This window comes from Drosophila tropicalis, unplaced genomic scaffold, assembly GCF_018151085.1.
Source record: "Drosophila tropicalis isolate 14030-0801.00 unplaced genomic scaffold, ASM1815108v1 contig_796, whole genome shotgun sequence".
Taxonomy (NCBI): Eukaryota; Metazoa; Arthropoda; class Insecta; order Diptera; family Drosophilidae; genus Drosophila; species Drosophila tropicalis.
This window is the reverse complement of record NW_027173284.1, coordinates 36,279-56,574: the sequence shown is the minus strand read 5'-3', so window position 1 is coordinate 56,574 and position 20,296 is coordinate 36,279. Positions and strand designations below refer to the sequence as shown.

At 34.4% G+C, this 20,296-nt stretch overlaps 1 protein-coding gene and 1 pseudogene across 1 annotated transcript; both read left to right on the top strand.

Moving 5' to 3' along the window:
* Positions 1-3,832: 3,832 nt before the first annotated feature.
* On the top strand, positions 3,833-15,533 carry LOC137579812 (putative leucine-rich repeat-containing protein DDB_G0290503; annotated as a pseudogene).
* Positions 7,114-8,491, top strand: LOC137579810 (uncharacterized). Its single transcript, XM_068293620.1, has 4 exons — positions 7,114-7,935; positions 8,026-8,143; positions 8,198-8,252; positions 8,324-8,491. The coding sequence occupies exons 1-4, from the start codon at positions 7,356-7,358 to the stop codon at positions 8,354-8,356; spliced, it is 786 nt and encodes a 261-aa protein (XP_068149721.1). The 5' UTR covers positions 7,114-7,355; the 3' UTR covers positions 8,357-8,491.
* Positions 15,534-20,296: the final 4,763 nt, after the last annotated feature.

The following is a 20,296-nucleotide window of genomic DNA, read 5'->3' as shown; positions in this document are numbered from 1 at the left end:
GTTTATCCGATCCGATTTAAATTTTGGGATCTGGAGTTTTATATCTAATATTATCACATATGTAAATTTCAAAGCGATACTCCAATTTTAATAAAAATGTTTCTTTTAGAGCTACATGATATAGTAGTCCGATCCTGATAATTTTCATACTTCATCTGCTCCAGATAATAAAAAAGCACAGAACACAGCCCTAAAGCTCTTAAGATGGCAGAGTAAAACGCATACGCACGGACGGACAGACGGTCAGACACACAGACGTACATGGCTATATCGACTCAGCTTCTCATGCTGATCAAGAATATATATACTTTATTGGGTCCTAAACGTCACCTTCTTTGCGTTACAAACATCTGACCAATTTTAAATTACCCTATGCAAGGGTATAAAAAACAAAGCAATCGATCAAAGGTAGCTGTGCTGTATACCCTAGGTTAGCAGGCACTTTATGTGGTATATATGCTGAAGGGTCACGGTGAGAAAAAGTCGACAACTATTCATTTATTAAGAATTTGTGTTCCGCGTCCTTTTATTGCGTATCCGATCATTCAAGAGTCCGTTCGAATTCCGTTTCGTTTCAAAGGGCAAAGAACATTTCTATTTTGTCGGCAAAATTAATTTTTCATTATTTTGGTAAATTCTTGTTCCATCCGTTTCACTTTACAGATTAAAAACTTCGCAAGGAGTCCATCCCAATTCCACTGTTCCGAAAAAAAGCGCATTCCTTACTTTGCGTACCATTCCTCGCGGGGCGGTTGGCATCGAATTTTCAATCTTTTTTTGTTGCTTATCCAAAGCGTTCCAAGTTGAAGTCTACACCCAAATCACTTCATTGTTCACTTCATTACGCTTCAAGTCAGTTGTGATCGAGTTCCTGCGTTGTGGGAGAGGGTCAAGCAGGAATATGAGAAATTCGTACGCTCGAAGCGTAACCTCCACGAAATCCACTTCCAGTCACCCAAAAGGCTAATACATTTGAAGCCAAGGTGACCACCAAACCAAAGTCCTATGTTACACATCTGCAGCAGAAGTTCCGATATTTGAAAGGTTTTCAAAATCATGGCCAAATTAGAAAAAAAGAGAAATTTGAAAGTGGCTCTGCAGATGAAACAATTCGTGTCCAAATTTGTGGAGCAGAAAGCCAGGACTTCACGAAATTTTAAGTGTACAAACGCTATTGAGGCTCCTTTCCATGACTTTAACCATGTACAATTTTTTAAAATATGCAAGTACTGACACCGAAACCTCGTCTATAGTATTGAACAAAATTAGCAATCATTTATGGTACCTTGCCGAAAACTTAATGTCTAATTTGAAAAAAAAATTCGTATGGTTAGCAATCTTTACTCAAAGGAACCAAATGTTCAACTGAAAAATAATTGACATTACTCTAATTTGGTAGACTTCCAAAAATACTCCTTGTCTGACTTTGTGTCATCAAAAACAAAGGATTTTTTTGAGAAAGCTAAGCTACCACAAACATTTCTTGGACTGGATCCATCAAACTGGAAGCTACCGTGATCTTCATGTGGTAAATGATATGGCGGAAAGAGGAGTCAAATTTATGCAGGAGTTGTTCTCACAAACAACGAGGAGGAAAAACAATCATTGCTTCAAGTTTTTTTAGCTTATACAAAAATAATACGCCTCTGTAAAAAAAAAGTGATTTAGTCAGTGATTATAATAAAAATTTAAGTTAAAACCATTAATTAAGAAACATTTGATTCTATTCATCTTTTTTTTTTTTTTTGTAATATAACATCAATAGTGTTCACAATGTACTGACATTTTTTTTTTATAGCATGCCATCTCGATCACTCTTATGACACTTGTATGGTGCTATGTATGCTTATATGGGAGCATCACACTGATAACTTTAGGTGAGTTCCGCGCCCATCAAACATTATCGGCCGCAAATTTTTTTGAGATTTTTTTTCGACTAAAAGGAAAAAAACCAAAGGGCCGGGGCTAACTTCGACCGCGTCAAAGTTTGTATACCCTTGCAACTTTTTTGGTAACTCTTTCCTTACCTATTAGCCATCAATGTGGAAAAACGTTTTATCTAAAAAAGGCTTATGTTTGCGAAAGAATGGCCTACAATCATAGGTAATAATGAAGATATTGATCATAGTCACTGTTTTCCACCGATCGTTCCTATGGGAGCTATATGATATAGTCACCCGATCTTTATCAAATTTGGCACAGTAGTTTATAGGTGTAAGAAACTCTCTAATAAGTTTCACCGTAAAAACACAGAAAATAACGAAGTTATTGAGAAAAGTCACTGTTCGTTACTTTAGGGTTTGTATGGGAGCTATATGATATAGTGGTCCGATCCGGCTATACAACCCCTGCAGTATATACAAGCCTATGTGCAAAATTTCAGCTCTGTAGCTCTTACGGTCTAGGAGGAGTTAGCGTTGAGGAAGGAAGTTTCTGACCCCCTACTAAACACTAAGTACACGAAATAGGTGCTTTTGAATAAAAAATACGCAAAAGTTTTTTTAAGTATCTTAATTGGGAGATTTTCACACATATGTATGTACATTAGGGGTGTTCTTATTTTCAAAAATTCGAAATTCACCAAGTGCCGGGCATTTTTATACCCTTGTAAGAAGGCTATATTAATTTTGGTCAGAAGTGTGCAACGCATTTCTATGCTTCCTTCTGGACGCATCTCCGACTTTATAAAGTATATTCTTAATCAGCATGCCAAGACAAGTTCACATAGCCTTGTCCTTGTTCTAGACCGTTGGAGCTATAGATTTGAAATTTTGCATGTGAGCTTGTGTATACGGCAGAAATTGTATATCTCGGACGACTATATCATATAGCTCCCATACAAGCGGCAAATTCACGAAAAGTAATTTTTTTCAAAGACTTCGTTATTTGCTAAGCTATTGTCGAAATTTAATACTGGTGAGTTTACTGCAGCTTTAAACGATTTTCCCAAATTTGATCACATCCATCAGCATTTATCGACTACTTTTAGTACGGCTAAGAGTGTTCGTTCCTTTTTCGTTCGTTTTTCCTTTCTTAAATTGCGCTGGGATCCAAATGTACAATTTCCAGCTTATTATAGTCGACTTCAGTTAATTAACCTACCTTCTTTATTAAATCGTATAATTGTGCTTCTTAGCAACTATATATGTATATACTTTTATTTTGTCTTATATTTATGAATATAAAGCACTATATTGGACACTAGGGTTCCAATAGATGGAAGTATTGTTAATATCGATGGTTTCGTGAAACAGCGATAGGTCAATGGTATTGTAATGCTATCGGTAGTTTACCCTATTGAAAGAAGTTTTAAATCTATGTCGAGTAGTTTATAAAAATGTAAATTAACATATTTAGTGTTTTTTTTTAGTTTCGTAGATATTACTCTTTATTGCATATTCATCATATTTAACATGTGGTCATGATCATTGCACCCTTATTGGATACACCCATGTAAATTTAATCAATCTATATTATCATTTCTTACTACCTCCGTTACCTTTAATACGACACCCAAAAAACTTAAATCTGTCAGCATGTTTTTATAAAGAATTTTTTAAATTGGACGTCTTGAATTTTATCCGACTTTGAACCGTTATGATAGGTAAAAATACTTAAAAGTGTGACTTTTCTTTTGGAAGATCTCAGTCCAGACAACCAAGATCACTAAAATCGGTCCACAGAATTTTTGGACACGGCTCCGTTTTTCAAAAAAGTTGCCAAATATTTTAGGAAAGCTTTTGATATCTAGTAGACATTGTAACTTATTTCAAGATTTCTCATCATCATAGATGGCGTGTAGTTATTACTGATTGAGAAGCCGGTCAGATAGAACTAGTACCTCAAAACACTTCTAAAAGTGTTTCTGATAATTCCATAGAAGTTGAATAGATTCTACCACATGTTGTGTGAAAGTTTTTTATTACATTCAAACATAACACATATTGAATAAAAAAAAATTTAAACTCGTGTGCTTTAATAATTTAATTTTAAGGTAACCGATGGCGTTCTCCACACAAAAAGAATTCTTTAATGTGCCGTTCATGAATCAGTCCTACGATTTTGAATGCCAAGAAGTTTGTGTCAAGCTAAAAAGCTACCCTTCGACTATAGATGACAGGTCTTGGGCAGCAGATGTACACAAGAAGTCGCGTTATGTAGCAGATTTGGTTTCTTGCAATACACCAGCCGATGGTCAACGTAACCAGGGTATTGACCACGGAGACATTACTTTAAGGGCTGTAGCTCAACCGAAGATAAATATAAACAATCGACTCAGAGATAAAACTGCCCAAAATGGTGGTAGAGAAGTTTCTTCTAGTAGTGGTAGCCAACCAAGCGGATATGGTAGCCAAGCTGTTAGTCATGGTGCTGAAGATAGTAATTATCCGCTAGATGGTGACAGTCTAATAACTGCAGCTGATGCCACAATTTACCGTATGCATGAATTAATGGTAAAAACTAATATCCTTCCTGACCAACTAATTAAGTCTGATGATAAAATTAAAACAAGCAAAAATAATAACGACGATATAAAAACGTATTTTATCCCACCCGTGCGATCCGAAGAAGATCGAGGACATTCAGAAAACGATTAAAAAGTTAGCGGATGCTAAGAGCATCTTTCCTGCTGACGTAATAGAGCTCAACGAGTTGCAAGAGTTCATTAAAGACATGATCAAAACCCACGACATTCTCAAGGCTGAAAATTCCATACTAAGGCGAGTCATTGAGAAACAGTTTGAGCGTTGCTCGAGGGAATCTTTGATAATAGACCCCGAAAAAAGCAATGACATTCCATTTCTCCAAAATAAGATAGATAACCTCGCCAAGGAGTTAAATGTGCTGCCTAAAGCCGGAGATAAGCAGTTGAATTCCTCCAAACTAGGCGCATATGTTGGTGCCTTTAATTCAGACAGTGGAAGTGGTAGATTTGATTCCTACGAGGGGACCGGCACAAATAAAAAGGGAGAAGGTAAAGAAAGAAAAAAAGAGGTGACAAGATGTTTTCAATGGACACAAGTGTGGATAACATTCATAAAATTATTGCCGAGCGCAACGCACTGCGTAAGAAAATTGAGGCATTATCTGATCTTGAAATTAAAGTAAACGAACTGCAGCAAAAGGCCAATCTGGCGGAAGGTGTCTCTGATGACCTATCTCGAAATCTAAACGAACAGGATCAGTATATTAATGATATGGAGATTGAGATGCAGGAAATGCAAACGTACTATGAATCTGAGGTAGACAAGTGTAAATGCAATGAGGCTTTTTTAAAGGTAAGTGCGTGGCATTAAATTTGAATCCAGAAATCTACTAACCGATACCGCTATTAGTGTCGCTGTGATGACATGAGACAACAGCTAATGACGGCCGCGTGCGCGGCTCAGCGGGCTGAATGTCAGGTTAAGGAAATTGATGTACTGCGGGGTGAATTGCGAAAGCGAGACAATGCCCTAAATGCATATGACTGCCAATACCAACAACTAATGGTAACAATTGTAAAACTCCAATATTATTTTTTTAATATTATGCCATACTTAAATTAATTAACGTAAACATTATCTACCTTAATGTTAGACTAAACGACACAGTTTGTTCTTTCCCTTGTTTACTTCACAATAATACTATCCCTTTCCTACTGAAAGCATATATTTCCAAAATATTTAAAACAATTTTGTGACCTTAATACAATTTCCGATTTGAACAAAATTGCGATAATATTATCCACAAAAGGTAGTAGGTTTGTGTCATAGACTAACTATATTATTATAATTTATTGTCAAATACTTATCTTTTTCATAAAATTAGATTTCGTTAAAATATTGTTTGAATTTCGACAAACTTGTTTTTTTTTAAATTTTATTAGAATATTGTTTGCGACCTCAACCAGAAGTTTACGATTCGGCCTGGTAATTGTATTGGCTCTTCCTCAGAGTGTCCAGATGTCGGCGACGATTTAGCAGTTTACACAGGGGCTACACTCGATCACATCATGAACGAACTATGTTATCAGGCAGATTGCTTTAAACAAATTAATCTAAACAAGTCACCCGGTGCACCCCATATTAAATCGCTAGATGACTGTTCGAGAGAGTTGGATCGCCTCCAGAACCTACTATACCAAAAGGATGGCCAGCTAGATAAGTTGATGGAAGAGAACGAATGTCTTTGTCAGGATACTGCTGACAATAACAAACGCTTAAATGAATTGGATCGAAAGGTTCAACAATTGGACGAGAACACAAAATTAATGGAGGACGGTATGCGGGAGAGTATTGGTCTCATTCAGGACATTGGACAAGTGGCTCAAGAAAATGATAACCTTAAGGATCAGTTAAATAATTTCAAAGATACAGAAGCAAATAAACTCTTGAAAAGTCATCAGGATCAACTAGAGGACTGCCAATCAAAGATAAGTGCGTTGCAGGAAATGAATAAAAAACTCAGCGATGCTTTAGATAATAAAGGCGGCGATCCTAAGTTAATACAGAAAGAATTTGAAAGAGAAAATCTAAAAAAAAGAAGGAATTAAGCAATGAACAAGGGGGAACGACGCAAGCTGATGGTCGTAAGCCACTGGATCTTTTAGACAACTCAGAGATAATAATGGATGTCGAACTTGAAAACAAATCTAAAGAAAGGCATAGTGATGGACCCGGAGAAAACATTAGACTCAAAGAAATGGAACAAAAACGGAGCATTGTAACGACAAAGAACAATATTCCACAAGTGTTAGAAGAGCCAGAAAAAGGTTCAAAACAAAAGGTTAGACATGAAGTTAACGAAAAGCATCTACCTAAATCAATTTCCAAGCTTGACAAAGTACCAGAAAAATTAGAAAAAGATGGTACAGAAGATATTCCCAGAAAAACTTCAAAAGATAAACAAGAAGGTCTTGAGAATATCTTTATAGGCAATGAAAAATATCAGCTTCAGGAAATAGATCGATATAATATGAAAGAAAAGCCTGAAGACAAATCCGAAGCTAAAATAAATAATATGCCGGAAGTTAGAAGTACAAAAAATGAAACGGACAACTCGCGAGATAATTATGAAGAAAATCAAAGAGTTGAGCCCAAAAAAGAGCATGGAGATAAAGTTGCAATTAATGACCATGAGACGGTTCCAGCACGGAAAACCACAAAGGTACCAAGCAATTCTAGAGAAATTAGTGAAGGAGGGTCAGAGAAAATTTCAGCAAAAAGCAAAAGTGAGCCTGATTTTAAAAGGAAAAAAATTCTGAAGGTGAAAAGGAGGAATACAAAAGAGATCAATTGCTACCTGGTAATACATCTAATTCTAAATCTGGCCATAATCTACAACTTAAAGGTTCAGAGATAAACGATCAGCAGATGTTATATTCGGGGAAAAGAAATGTAAAGAGAAGAAAAGGGACTCGTGACGACGACGTGCCTGGTGACGGTAACGCAGTTAGTTTAAATACCGAAAAAGTTAGGGACAGAACCAGAGGCCAGCACCATATGGCGCGCGACCTAAAAGAAAATACTTCTGAACAGTTTGACGAATTTGTAAAGCATACTGTCCAGTCGTTGACGGCTGGAGAGGTCGATGGAGTTGGCTTAGAAAAAGAACTTCGCAAAATTCTCGATATGTTCATTGAGGAATGCGGGTTCTGCTTTTGTAAGTGCAATGTACCAAAAAGTCGTTTCTACGCAATTTGTCATAAGCTATACCATCATGGGTTGCACACTCTAGACTTTAAAGAACTTTGCTACATGCATAAACGAATTTTTGCTGCTGCAGAAAATATTCTACCCGGATGTCTATTCAATACAATTCTAAGGGACATTAACAATGGTAAATGTCATTCACAACCAACACCTGTGGCTCTGACAATATCAAATCAACAGTGCTGTACTTGCAAGAGCGCATTATGCTGCGATCCTAACGAGGAAAAACTTATGCTTAAAGGTAAGACTGTTTGACCCACAGCGGCTTTTGGTTTCTTTTTTATATTCTTGATCATCATGAGTCTGTTATTTCAAATGCTTGTCTTTCCAGTTGTGCGTCTTGAGCAGGATATAGAAAACGCAAAAATTTGTCTACAAAATTTAAAGAGTATCCCATCAAATCTGTCTATATCAAATTATAATATTGGGCTAGGTGCTTGCACTACTGAGTAAGTCAATATATATAAAAAGATTAAAAGAATAAATCATGTTTCCTTCTTTAGAGACACTCCCATTGGAAATACCCATCGGCATTCCAAGCAAATAAGACATCTCAAAGTAAGAAGTAAAAGTTGACAACGTTATATATTTCGATTTTTGATTTTATTTTTTTTAACCCTGTATAACAGCAACGTTATGTCATCCATCAAAACTCCTGTTAGTTTAATTTTTCCCTTGCACTCGCATATATTTTGGATATCACATGCCTAACTATTTCGTAGAAACCGTTTAGCTCAACCACGAAATTTTTTGTAAAATTAGCTGTTCTTTAATTAATAAATAAATGTGATATATAACATTTGTTTATTTTTAAAACATTACCAAACCAAGAACACAACAATTTTAACAAAACATATCTGCTAAAACGACAATATATAGTAAGTCGTTTCGCCGGCTTAGGTAAACCACACACCAGTGATAAAAATAATATGTTATATTTTGAATATATAATAACAAATATGTTTTTAAAAAAATTGGTTTACATTAAACAACTGCATGAATACTGTTCAAATTTGTTGTATCGACAACTCTTGTTCTTACTCAGTTTTATGTTGTACAGCAGTTAATGAGTACACTAAAATTGGTGTACAGTTTTTTTTTACTACACTTGTGAGTTGTGATTATTTGTTTATTGTAAGAAAAATTTAATGGAAGTAGGAAGCATAAAAAATAAATAAAAATAAGAAACATAAATAAAAAAATAAAAATGTCATATACAAGAAAAAGATACCCAATATAGTTTTTATTACTACAAATTTATTTCAGAAAATAACTCGTTATATACTTATACATTTGAGTGAAAGAACATTATCTTATTTACCTTTTGATCTGTAATTGCGTTTTTACACCCTTTATAATTAATAAGGTTTTTAGCAACGGAGAATGCTCTTTCGGATGCTGCACTGTTTACTGGAATGGCTTATATTTTACATGTAATATTTTAAGAAGTAAGGGATATTTTTCCAACAACTCAGAGCATCGAACTATGCGCTATATGGAAAATTCACATTTTGATATGTTTGAATTTCATTGCTTATAATAGATTGGATATTATTAATCTGGATAATTGTACGTAATCCCCGAAAATATGTATTTCTTGGCTAGATGGAATAATGTTATCAATTTTTTCAGTTTGCGTTCTTAGGTAAATATCTTTCATAATACCTTCAAGGTCTTCAATAGTCTTTTCCTTCTCCAATTCAGTAAATTGTGATAATTTACTTGTGGGCGGAAATAAAAAAAATGGCAATGTTATGAAACTTTGTTAGATGACTTGATGGAAGAGAACGAATGTCTTTGTCAGGATACTGCTGACAATAACAAACGCTTAAATGAATTGGATCGAAAGGTTCAACAATTGGACGAGAACACAAAATTAATGGAGGACGGTATGCGGGAGAGTATTGGTCTCATTCAGGACATTGGACAAGTGGCTCAAGAAAATGATAACCTTAAGGATCAGTTAAATAATTTCAAAGATACAGAAGCAAATAAACTCTTGAAAAGTCATCAGGATCAACTAGAGGACTGCCAATCAAAGATAAGTGCGTTGCAGGAAATGAATAAAAAACTCAGCGATGCTTTAGATAATAAAGGCGGCGATCCTAAGTTAATACAGAAAGAATTTGAAAGAGAAAATCTAAAAAAAAGAAGGAATTAAGCAATGAACAAGGGGGAACGACGCAAGCTGATGGTCGTAAGCCACTGGATCTTTTAGACAACTCAGAGATAATAATGGATGTCGAACTTGAAAACAAATCTAAAGAAAGGCATAGTGATGGACCCGGAGAAAACATTAGACTCAAAGAAATGGAACAAAAACGGAGCATTGTAACGACAAAGAACAATATTCCACAAGTGTTAGAAGAGCCAGAAAAAGGTTCAAAACAAAAGGTTAGACATGAAGTTAACGAAAAGCATCTACCTAAATCAATTTCCAAGCTTGACAAAGATATTCCCAGAAAAACTTCAAAAGATAAACAAGAAGGTCTTGAGAATATCTTTATAGGCAATGAAAAAATATCAGCTTCAGGAAATAGATCGATATAATATGAAAGAAAAGCCTGAAGACAAATCCGAAGCTAAAATAAATAATATGCCGGAAGTTAGAAGTACAAAAAATGAAACGGACAACTCGCGAGATAATTATGAAGAAAATCAAAGAGTTGAGCCCAAAAAAGAGCATGGAGATAAAGTTGCAATTAATGACCATGAGACGGTTCCAGCACGGAAAACCACAAAGGTACCAAGCAATTCTAGAGAAATTAGTGAAGGAGGGTCAGAGAAAATTTCAGCAAAAAGCAAAAGTGAGCCTGATTTTAAAAAGGAAAAAAATTCTGAAGGTGAAAAGGAGGAATACAAAAGAGATCAATTGCTACCTGGTAATACATCTAATTCTAAATCTGGCCATAATTTACAACTTAAAGGTTCAGAGATAAACGATCAGCAGATGTTATATTCGGGGAAAAGAAATGTAAAGAGAAGAAAAGGGACTCGTGACGACGACGTGCCTGGTGACGGTAACGCAGTTAGTTTAAATACCGAAAAAGTTAGGGACAGAACCAGAGGCCAGCACCATATGGCGCGCGACCTAAAAGAAAATACTTCTGAACAGTTTGACGAATTTGTAAAGCATACTGTCCAGTCGTTGACGGCTGGAGAGGTCGATGGAGTTGGCTTAGAAAAAGAACTTCGCAAAATTCTCGATATGTTCATTTAGGAATGCGGGTTCTGCTTTTGTAAGTGCAATGTACCAAAAAGTCGTTTCTACGCAATTTGTCATAAGCTATACCATCATGGGTTGCACACTCTAGACTTTAAAGAACTTTGCTACATGCATAAACGAATTTTTGCTGCTGCAGAAAATATTCTACCCGGATGTCTATTCAATACAATTCTAAGGGACATTAACAATGGTAAATGTCATTCACAACCAACACCTGTGGCTCTGACAATATCAAATCAACAGTGCTGTACTTGCAAGAGCGCATTATGCTGCGATCCTAACGAGTCTGTTATTTCAAATGCTTGTCTTTCCAGTTGTGCGTCTTGAGCAGGATATAGAAAACGCAAAAATTTGTCTACAAAATTTAAAGAGTATCCCATCAAATCTGTCTATATCAAATTATAATATTGGGCTAGGTGCTTGCACTACTGAGTAAGTCAATATATATGTGGGATGTGGATTTGCGATGTGCATCAATCCCACTGTAAACGAAGACGAGAGACGAGACGACGATCAAAGAGAGAACGTGAGCGTGTAAGAAGAGACGATCAAGAGGGATGACGAACGAATGAGAGATGACGACGAGAGAGTTGGTTTTTGCGCGTTGAATAAGACGGACGTGTTTTGAGGTCTTGCGTCATAGTCGGATGCAAGGTCAAGTCGAGTACCATAGACGGGTACTATAAGTCGAGTGTCAAGGCCGGACACTAAAAGTCGAGTACCATTAGACGGGTGCTATAAGTCGTGTGTCAAAGTCGGACACTAAAAGTCGATCGCCAAAGTCGGGCGTAAAAAGACGAAGCGTCATAGTCGGACGCCAAAGTTGAGCCGAGCCAAACGTCGATTGTTATTTAGCATAGTGTAATCTCTATGAAGTCGTATTATCATGTAAACCCCCCTAGACTATAATTATATCGTAAATAAAACCCCACATATTTTGGGTGCTCGTCCGGGAAAGATTCAAGTTAGAGTGGTTACAAAAGAGTTTCCTCACATATTTTGTCGTGATAGAAAGAGTGCGGGATACAAGAGACTACCTCACATACATTTTTTGTGCGTTCGTGCGGGAGAAGAGTGAAAAAAAAAAAAAAAAAAAGTGATTTTTTTTCTCGAACAATCGTGTCGTATTAAGTCGGTCCTGCTCTGCTAGTGGTGAAATAAAAAAATTAACTATGTCGTGTTTAAATGATTTAATAAGTGATACTCTGAAAACGGGTAAAGCAGACAATATCAGAGCATTGCATAAATTTATCTATGAGAGCGAGGGAGATAGAAATAACCGCAAAAGAATTCGAGAATTTTCTGGTTTCGATTTCGATGAAACGAACGCAAAGTACGAAGCAAAGGCGGAATATGTACGACGAAATTTGACGAACGGTGATCTTGTTTCGATTTGCAATGTATTGGGAATCAAGTACAGTGTCGACGACCTAGCATTGCATATTTTCATGAATTTGAAGCTGAACAATTTGTTGGCATCACAAGACGAAGACGAATCAGACGACGAAGTAGATGATGAAATAAACGACGAGACAGATCATGAATCGGTAGCTACAGAGAGGAACGTAGCAACAGAGAAAAATTGGAGGAACAGGCCGCACGAGAGAGCAAGCGAGAACGACAACGATGAGTACAGAAGAATAAACGAAGAGAGAGATAGAATGATGACGCCGCGTTTTGCCATTAGTTTTCGTGACGTGGAAGAGAACATTCGTATTTTTGACGGCACTAATACTATTGCAGTAGAAGTTTGGATTAACGAATTCAATGAGCAAGCAACGTTGATGTGTTGGAACGATTTCCAAAAAGTTTCTGTTCGCGAAGAAGGCGTTAAAAGGCATCGCGAAACTGTTTGTCTTGAGTGAGAGAGGAATAAATTCGTGGAACTCTCTCGAAAAAGCACTTTTGAGTGAATTCAAATCGTGCGTGAGTAGTAAAGACGTACATGAGCAACTGATGAAAATGAAGCGTAAAAACAATGAGTGCGTTTTTTGAGTACTTTTACAGAATGAAAGATGTAGCTTCACGTGGACAAATAAAAGACGATTCATTAATAGAATATCTGATTGACGGCATTGATGAAAAAAAGTGAGAATAAGTCGATTTTATATGGAGCGAAAAATTTAAATGAGTTTAAAGAGAAATTAAAGCAGTATAAAACAATGAGTGAAAAAGAAAGTAAGAAAGACAATGGTAAATACAAAAACGACGAGAACAGTGCAAAAGTGAAAGACAAAATGATGAAAAGAAATAATAAAGATGTTAAAAACGATGTCGTGTGTTACAATTGTGGAAATAAAGGACATTACTCGAAAAATTGTGATGATAAAGAGAAAGGTAGAAAGTGCTACAAATGTAATGGATTTGGTCATATAGCTAAAAATTGTAATAAAAGAGATATGAACAGTCAATTTGAACCAAACACAAGAAGTTTTAAGTCGAAAGAAGAAATAACCTGTAAAGTTATTAAAATTGACAACATTGAGTGTAAAGCATTGTTCGACACCGGAAGTAAATTTTGTATCATTCGCGAAGATTTGTATAAACGTTTGAAACAACCCGAGTTGAGTAGTTTTGACGGGTTTCTAATTGGATTCGGTGGCGGAGAATCAAATAAGATAAAACCAATTGGACATTTCGTGAATTCTGTTTTGATTGACGACCAATCGTTCGTGCTAGATTTTCTTGTAGTTCCGATTAGATTGTTAGATGTCGAAATGATCATAGGCGAGGAGTTATGTTTGCAAGCTGACATTATATTTAGTCGAAATGGTCTAAGAGTAGAAAAGTTCGAAAATGAAAGTGATAAAATAAACATTCTAAAAATTGATGTCGCAAATAATAAAGATGAACTTAATAAAGACGAAACGGCAAGCACAAGTGCTAAAAAAGATGTAATCGATTTGATATCTAATTGTCAACTGGTAGCAACTAAGACGACCAATGAAGAAGTGGCAGAGTGCGTGAACGAGAAAGTCGAAGAATGGTTGGCTGATGGCATAATTAAAGAATCAACGTCCGAGTACACATGTCCGGTGGTACTTGTAAAGAAGGATGACGTTGTCCCCAACGCAGTAAAGGATCAGATTATTGGTCAGGCCCATAACAAAGGACATTTCTGGGCAACACAGACAAAAGAGCTGATTTACAAAGATTCTTTTATTAAAAGCTGTATTCCCTGTATTATCAGTAGCCGTGAAGTTGGCAAGCATGAAGGTCCTCTCGAGTCGATTCACAAAGACCATAAATATATTGATGATCCGACGAAGTGGTATCGACATGTTAGCAAAGTTCAGCAGGCTATCAATTCGACGTACACCAGAAGTATTGACACTTCTCCATTTGAGTTACTAACTGGCGTAAAGATGAGGACCAACGATGACCATAAACTGAGAGATTTTATCAACCAAGAGACGAAGGCAATATTTACAGACGATAGAAGCGAGCTCCGTGCCAAGGCGAAGGCACACATCTCCAAGATCCAAGACGAAAATAAGAAGTACTACAACCTACGTCGTAAGCAAGCTCGATCTTATGATGTTGGCGACCTGGTTGCAATTAAGAGGACGCAATTCGGGAGTAGTCTCAAATTAAAACCGAAATATTTTGGACCCTACCAGATTAAGAAGGTGAAGCACAACAACGCATACGATGTCGAAAAAGTTGGCAAGTGCGAAGGGCCTAAAGTGACGTCAACATGTGCAGAGTACATGAAGCCCTGGAGCCTAAACCGAGACGACGAGGAAGATGACCCAGCATTCGGGTCGAATGCGTAATCAGAATGGCCGAATGTGGGATGTGGATTTGCGATGTGCATCAATCCCACTGTAAACGAAGACGAGAGACGAGACGACGATCAAAGAGAGAACGTGAGCGTGTAAGAAGAGACGATCAAGAGGGATGACGAACGAATGAGAGATGACGACGAGAGAGTTGGTTTTTGCGCGTTGAATAAGACGGACGTGTTTTGAGGTCTTGCGTCATAGTCGGATGCAAGGTCAAGTCGAGTACCATAGACGGGTACTATAAGTCGAGTGTCAAGGCCGGACACTAAAAGTCGAGTACCATTAGACGGGTGCTATAAGTCGTGTGTCAAAGTCGGACACTAAAAGTCGATCGCCAAAGTCGGGCGTAAAAAGACGAAGCGTCATAGTCGGACGCCAAAGTTGAGCCGAGCCAAACGTCGATTGTTATTTAGCATAGTGTAATCTCTATGAAGTCGTATTATCATGTAAACCCCCTAGACTATAATTATATCGTAAATAAAACCCCACATATATAAAAAGATTAAAGGAATAAATCATGTTTCCTTCTTTAGAGACACTCCCATTGGAAATACCCATCGGCATTCCAAGCAAATAAGACATCTCAAAGTAAGAAGTAAAAGTTGACAACGTTATATATTTCGATTTTTGATTTTAATTTTTTTTAACCCTGTATAACAGCAACGTTATGTCATCCATCAAAACTCCTGTTAGTTTAATTTTTCCCTTGCACTCGCATATATTTTGGATATCACATGCCTAACTATTTCGTAGAAACCGTTTAGCTCAACCACGAAATTTTTTGTAAAATTAGCTGTTCTTTAATTAATAAATAAATGTGATATATAACATTTGTTTATTTTTAAAACATTACCAAACCAAGAACACAACAATTTTAACAAAACATATGTGCTAAAACGACAATATATAGTAAGTCGTTTCGCCGGCTTAGGTAAACCACACACCAGTGATAAAAATAATATGTTATATTTTGAATATATAATAACAAATATGTTTTTAAAAAAATTGGTTTACATTAAACAACTGCATGAATACTGTTCAAATTTGTTGTATCGACAACTCTTGTTCTTACTCAGTTTTATGTTGTACAGCAGTTAATGAGTACACTAAAATTGGTGTACAGTTTTTTTTACTACACTTGTGAGTTGTGATTATTTGTTTATTGTAAGAAAAATTTAATGGAAGTAGGAAGCATAAAAAATAAATAAAAATAAGAAACATAAATAAAAAATAAAAATGTCATATACAAGAAAAAGATACCCAATATAGTTTTTATTACTACAAATTTATTTCAGAAAATAACTCGTTATATACTTATACATTTGAGTGAAAGAACATTATCTTATTTACCTTTTGATCTGTAATTGCGTTTTTACACCCTTTTATAATTAATAAGGTTTTTAGCAACGGAGAATGCTCTTTCGGATGCTGCACTGTTTACTGGAATGGCTTATATTTTACATGTAATATTTTAAGAAGTAAGGGATATTTTTCCAACAACTCAGAGCATCGAACTATGCGCTATATGGAAAATTCACATTTTGATATGTTTGAATTTCATTGCTTATAATAGATTGGATATTATTAATCTGGATAATTGTACGTAATCCCCGAAAATATGTATTTCTTGGCTAGATGGAATAATGTTATCAATTTTTTCAGTTTGCGTTCTTAGGTAAATATCTTTCATAATACCTTCAAGGGTTCAATAGTCTTTTCCTTCTCCAATTCAGTAAATTGTGATAATTTACTTGTGGGCGGAAATAAAAAAAATGGCAATGTTATGAAACTTTGTTAGATGACTTTGAGCTATTTTTACTATATTTCCACATCGTTATCACTAGTTGTTAAATTTTTTTAAAATTATAGATATTTGGTGTAACTAGGTGCAACGTTGGATAGTTGCTTCCCTCAAGTTTTTTTGAACACGCATCAAAACAGGCTAGAAGTTTTGCCAATGCGCTTACATCGCTTAAATTAATATTTTGAATCCTACTTATTTCATTCTTCTTAATTAAAATGTTGGATATTTCCATCCAGTTGAACTCAAACGATTTAAATATATTTAAAATTCCAACGGGTTGGGCAGTAGCTCTTTAAGATGCTTTTTATAAGGACTAACTTCTTAAAATACTTCACAAGTTTGCTGCAGCGATTGACTGTCTTCTCCATTTCTGGAACCTTATCCACAGCTTTAACAAAAACATTCTGAATTAAATGATCTACACAGTTCAACGTGTTTAGTCCCCCAAATGCTAATTCATTCATTATTGGTTCATCCATTTGCAAATCACACCCAAAATTCGTAAAATATTTTCAACTATGTTTTTATTTGTCACCTAAAAAATATTGGGTTATAAAATACATTTTTAAAAATTCAATAAAATTTTATAAATCTGTATATATAAAAATGAAACCCATTTTCCTTGGTCACGGCATGACGCGAATTAAGATTGAGTCTGTTCTGGTTGAGGGTTAAATCAAGACTGCTTTATTGAATCAAATCATATTCTGGTTTGGCTTACATCTAAGTGTTTATAATATTTTCTTCTGGTCACTTTTCTTGTGACACTCTATGTTTAGGGAAACTGTCACTTATCTTGTGACACTCTATGTTTAGGGAAACTGTCACTTATCTTGTGACACTCTATGTTTAATGGAATGGTATTGTTTATGTTTACATTAATGTGGAGTGTAGACCTCTTGGGTCGGCTGTTATAGGAAGTGTTGCTAATGGCATAACTCCTCCCCTCTGAGAGTATGAATTCTCCTGAATTCTGTTTACATTAATGTTTATATTTTTCTTTTTACAGTATATATGTATATAAATGGATAAACATATAATAATAATAATAATAAAAAGTGTTAAAAATATGCCATTTGTCATTTTCTTTTCGTATTTAAGTTCTGTGATTTCTTTTAAATTGTCAAAATTATCTATTGTTACATGATCAAAGTTAATTGTGTTTTTATAGGTTTGATTCAATAGTTCTGTTGGATAAAAAAATTTTTCGTGAAATTCTGTTTTTTCGTTAAAAAATATTTCATTTAGAATTTGAATTTTACAGTTACCGAATTGAATTAAGTTACTTCCCTTAAGTATAATATTTCTTTTATCGCAATTTTGATATATTTTTGTATTCTTGGCATTTTTGATTATAATTGTATCATCGTCAATTTCTTCGATACTCGTTATATTGTTGAATATAAATTTGCAATTATTATTAATGGTACAACTTTTACTTAATTTTAATTCTTTTAAAATTTTGTTTGGTTCATATGTAAATGTTTTATTATTTATTTCTACAATTAACTGATTTTCTTGGTCTATTTGTATATAATCTATATTTGGTATAGGAATAATTAACTTGACATCTATGGTTATAAATGATTTTGGGATTTTAATTGCGATTATGATGCAATTATTCTTATATTTTAAAATGCCCAACGGATTAGCTTTAATTTATAAAAATCAATGTCAAATTTATTTATTTCCTCTTCTGATAAAATTTCTGGTACGATTATATTATTTTTTGCTGATGCTATGTTTTCCTGAATATAATTTATTTTGAATTCTATATTTTTTAATTTCCCCATTTGGTCATTATGAAGTATTTTCATTTCTATTTCTTGATTTTGATTGTCCATGCTTGTAAGTATGTCCTTGATTATTGTTCTGTCTTGTTTAATTGTTTCTGCTAAGTTGTGTATTGTTTTATTAAAATGTGTATTTATAACAATTTGTTGGTTCATGTCTTGTATAATATTATGGTTGTTTTGGTCAAAATATCTGTTCTATCTTCATCATCCATAATTCCAAAAAGCCATTTGTATGTTGTTCCTACAATATTTAACATTCCTCTTTTTATTCTGTTGTTTGGGGTTACGGATTTTATTTTAGCTCTAATTAGATTTATTTCGGCTAATAGCTCCTTTTTTTCCTGTGATGTTAAAATTTTTAATGTTTGTCTCCATTTGATTTATTATATTACTTAAAGGGTCGATATTAATAATGTGTAGTATAATTACTGTTTAATTAACTATTTCCGTGGAATAAGTTTGTATAGGTGCATATCCTGCATTTGATTAAATTGGTTCAATTTGTAATCTGCCTTGAACACACATTATAACGTAAAAAATTATGAAAATCTGAGGATAAGAGAAAAAATTTTTGTTTCAAGGATGTCAATCTGTATTTTGTTGGAAATTAATTTTTTCCTGCTTTGACGGTCTTTTTTATATTACATGGATGAATATTATTTAATGTTGTAATTCTAAAATAAGGTTCATCCTTATGCCTAACTCGCTTATAGTTTTTAATTGGTCCTTCCTGTCTTTCCTCCTCATAATCTTCTCTTGTATTATTTTGTTTGCTTAAAATTTTTTCTTTGTGCTTGATAATAGTGTTTTTTAGTTTTTCCTCATCTTCTATGTTTTTTGCATAATTTGGTGTACATTTTATTGTAGAGTGATAACGGTTATTATAAGCTGTTATTGCTAATTGCATTTTGGATGAAATTGATAAATCATCATCTATTCCTGCTATTATTTCAATGAGAGTAGAATGTAGTCTTTCTATGTCTGTATTTCCTGTATGTGAATTTGGCTTTGTATAATGGATTTCTATTTGTTCTTTGTTTAAGTATTGTTTTATCTGTTCTGATCGAAATTCATTATCCATTATTATTTTATGTGGCTTATTGAATTTGGCAAAGTGTTCAATCATAATTTCCATTTTAGTTTTCCAGTTTCTATCTGTTATATTATAAGCGACTGCGAATTTTGTGAGCTTGTCTATGATTGTAACAAACGATTTATGTTTTATATGAAATATGTCTAAATGTATAATTTGATTTTTAACATCCGGTGTTTCTGTGAATTGAAACTTAGGTTTGATTGGTTTTCTGTCATATTTAATTTCCTTACATTTTTTACAATTTGAAATTATCAACTGAATATGGTCTCTTAGCTTTGGAAAATATATTTTGTTCTTTAACGAATTAAAAGCTTCATTTATTCCGCTATGTAATAAATCTTTGGTGTGGTAAATAGCTATTTGTTTGTGTAACTCTTCCTCGCTTGAAATTTCCTGAGCTCTCTTAGTACATTTAAAAAATTTTATATTATTACAGTGTGAAAAAATGTTCATTAAGATACATTGTATCTTATAATATTCTGAGTCTGGAACTTCTGAATAAATTCCTACTGTTCCTTTATTTATATTATTTTGCATTTTGATTTCGATTTCAATTTCTGTTTCTGCTGGGCTTACTTCTATTATTTTTCTACCATGCTGAATATTAATATTGTCCGTTGTTGTATAAGTTACTATTATCTGAGTTTTATATTTGTTTACAATATCGTCTTTTATATAGAAATTTGTAAATCCTCCTTCCTCTGCTGAATGCTGTGTATCTGATAGTTCAAAGTTTGACTCATTTGTTTTATCCTAGTTTATTAGTTCAGCTGTTTCCTGTCTACTTAAAAAATCTGCCACTTTATTGTCTTTTCCTTTCAAATATATTATGTCATAATCGAATTCTTGTAATTTTAAAATCCATCTTTGGTGTCTTGCTGTCATTTCTTTCCCT

What these genes read in the sequence shown, in the direction of transcription:
- LOC137579810 (XM_068293620.1), top strand. Translation starts at nt 7,356, where the DNA reads ATGTTATATTCGGGGAAAAGAAATGTAAAGAGAAGAAAAGGGACTCGT. An exon ending in GGAAAAACTTATGCTTAAAG is followed by an intron (nt 7,936 to 8,025) that starts GTAAGACTGTTT and finishes TTGTCTTTCCAG; the next exon opens with TTGTGCGTCTTGAGCAGGAT. An exon ending in CTAGGTGCTTGCACTACTGA is followed by an intron (nt 8,144 to 8,197) that starts GTAAGTCAATAT and finishes TTCCTTCTTTAG; the next exon opens with AGACACTCCCATTGGAAATA.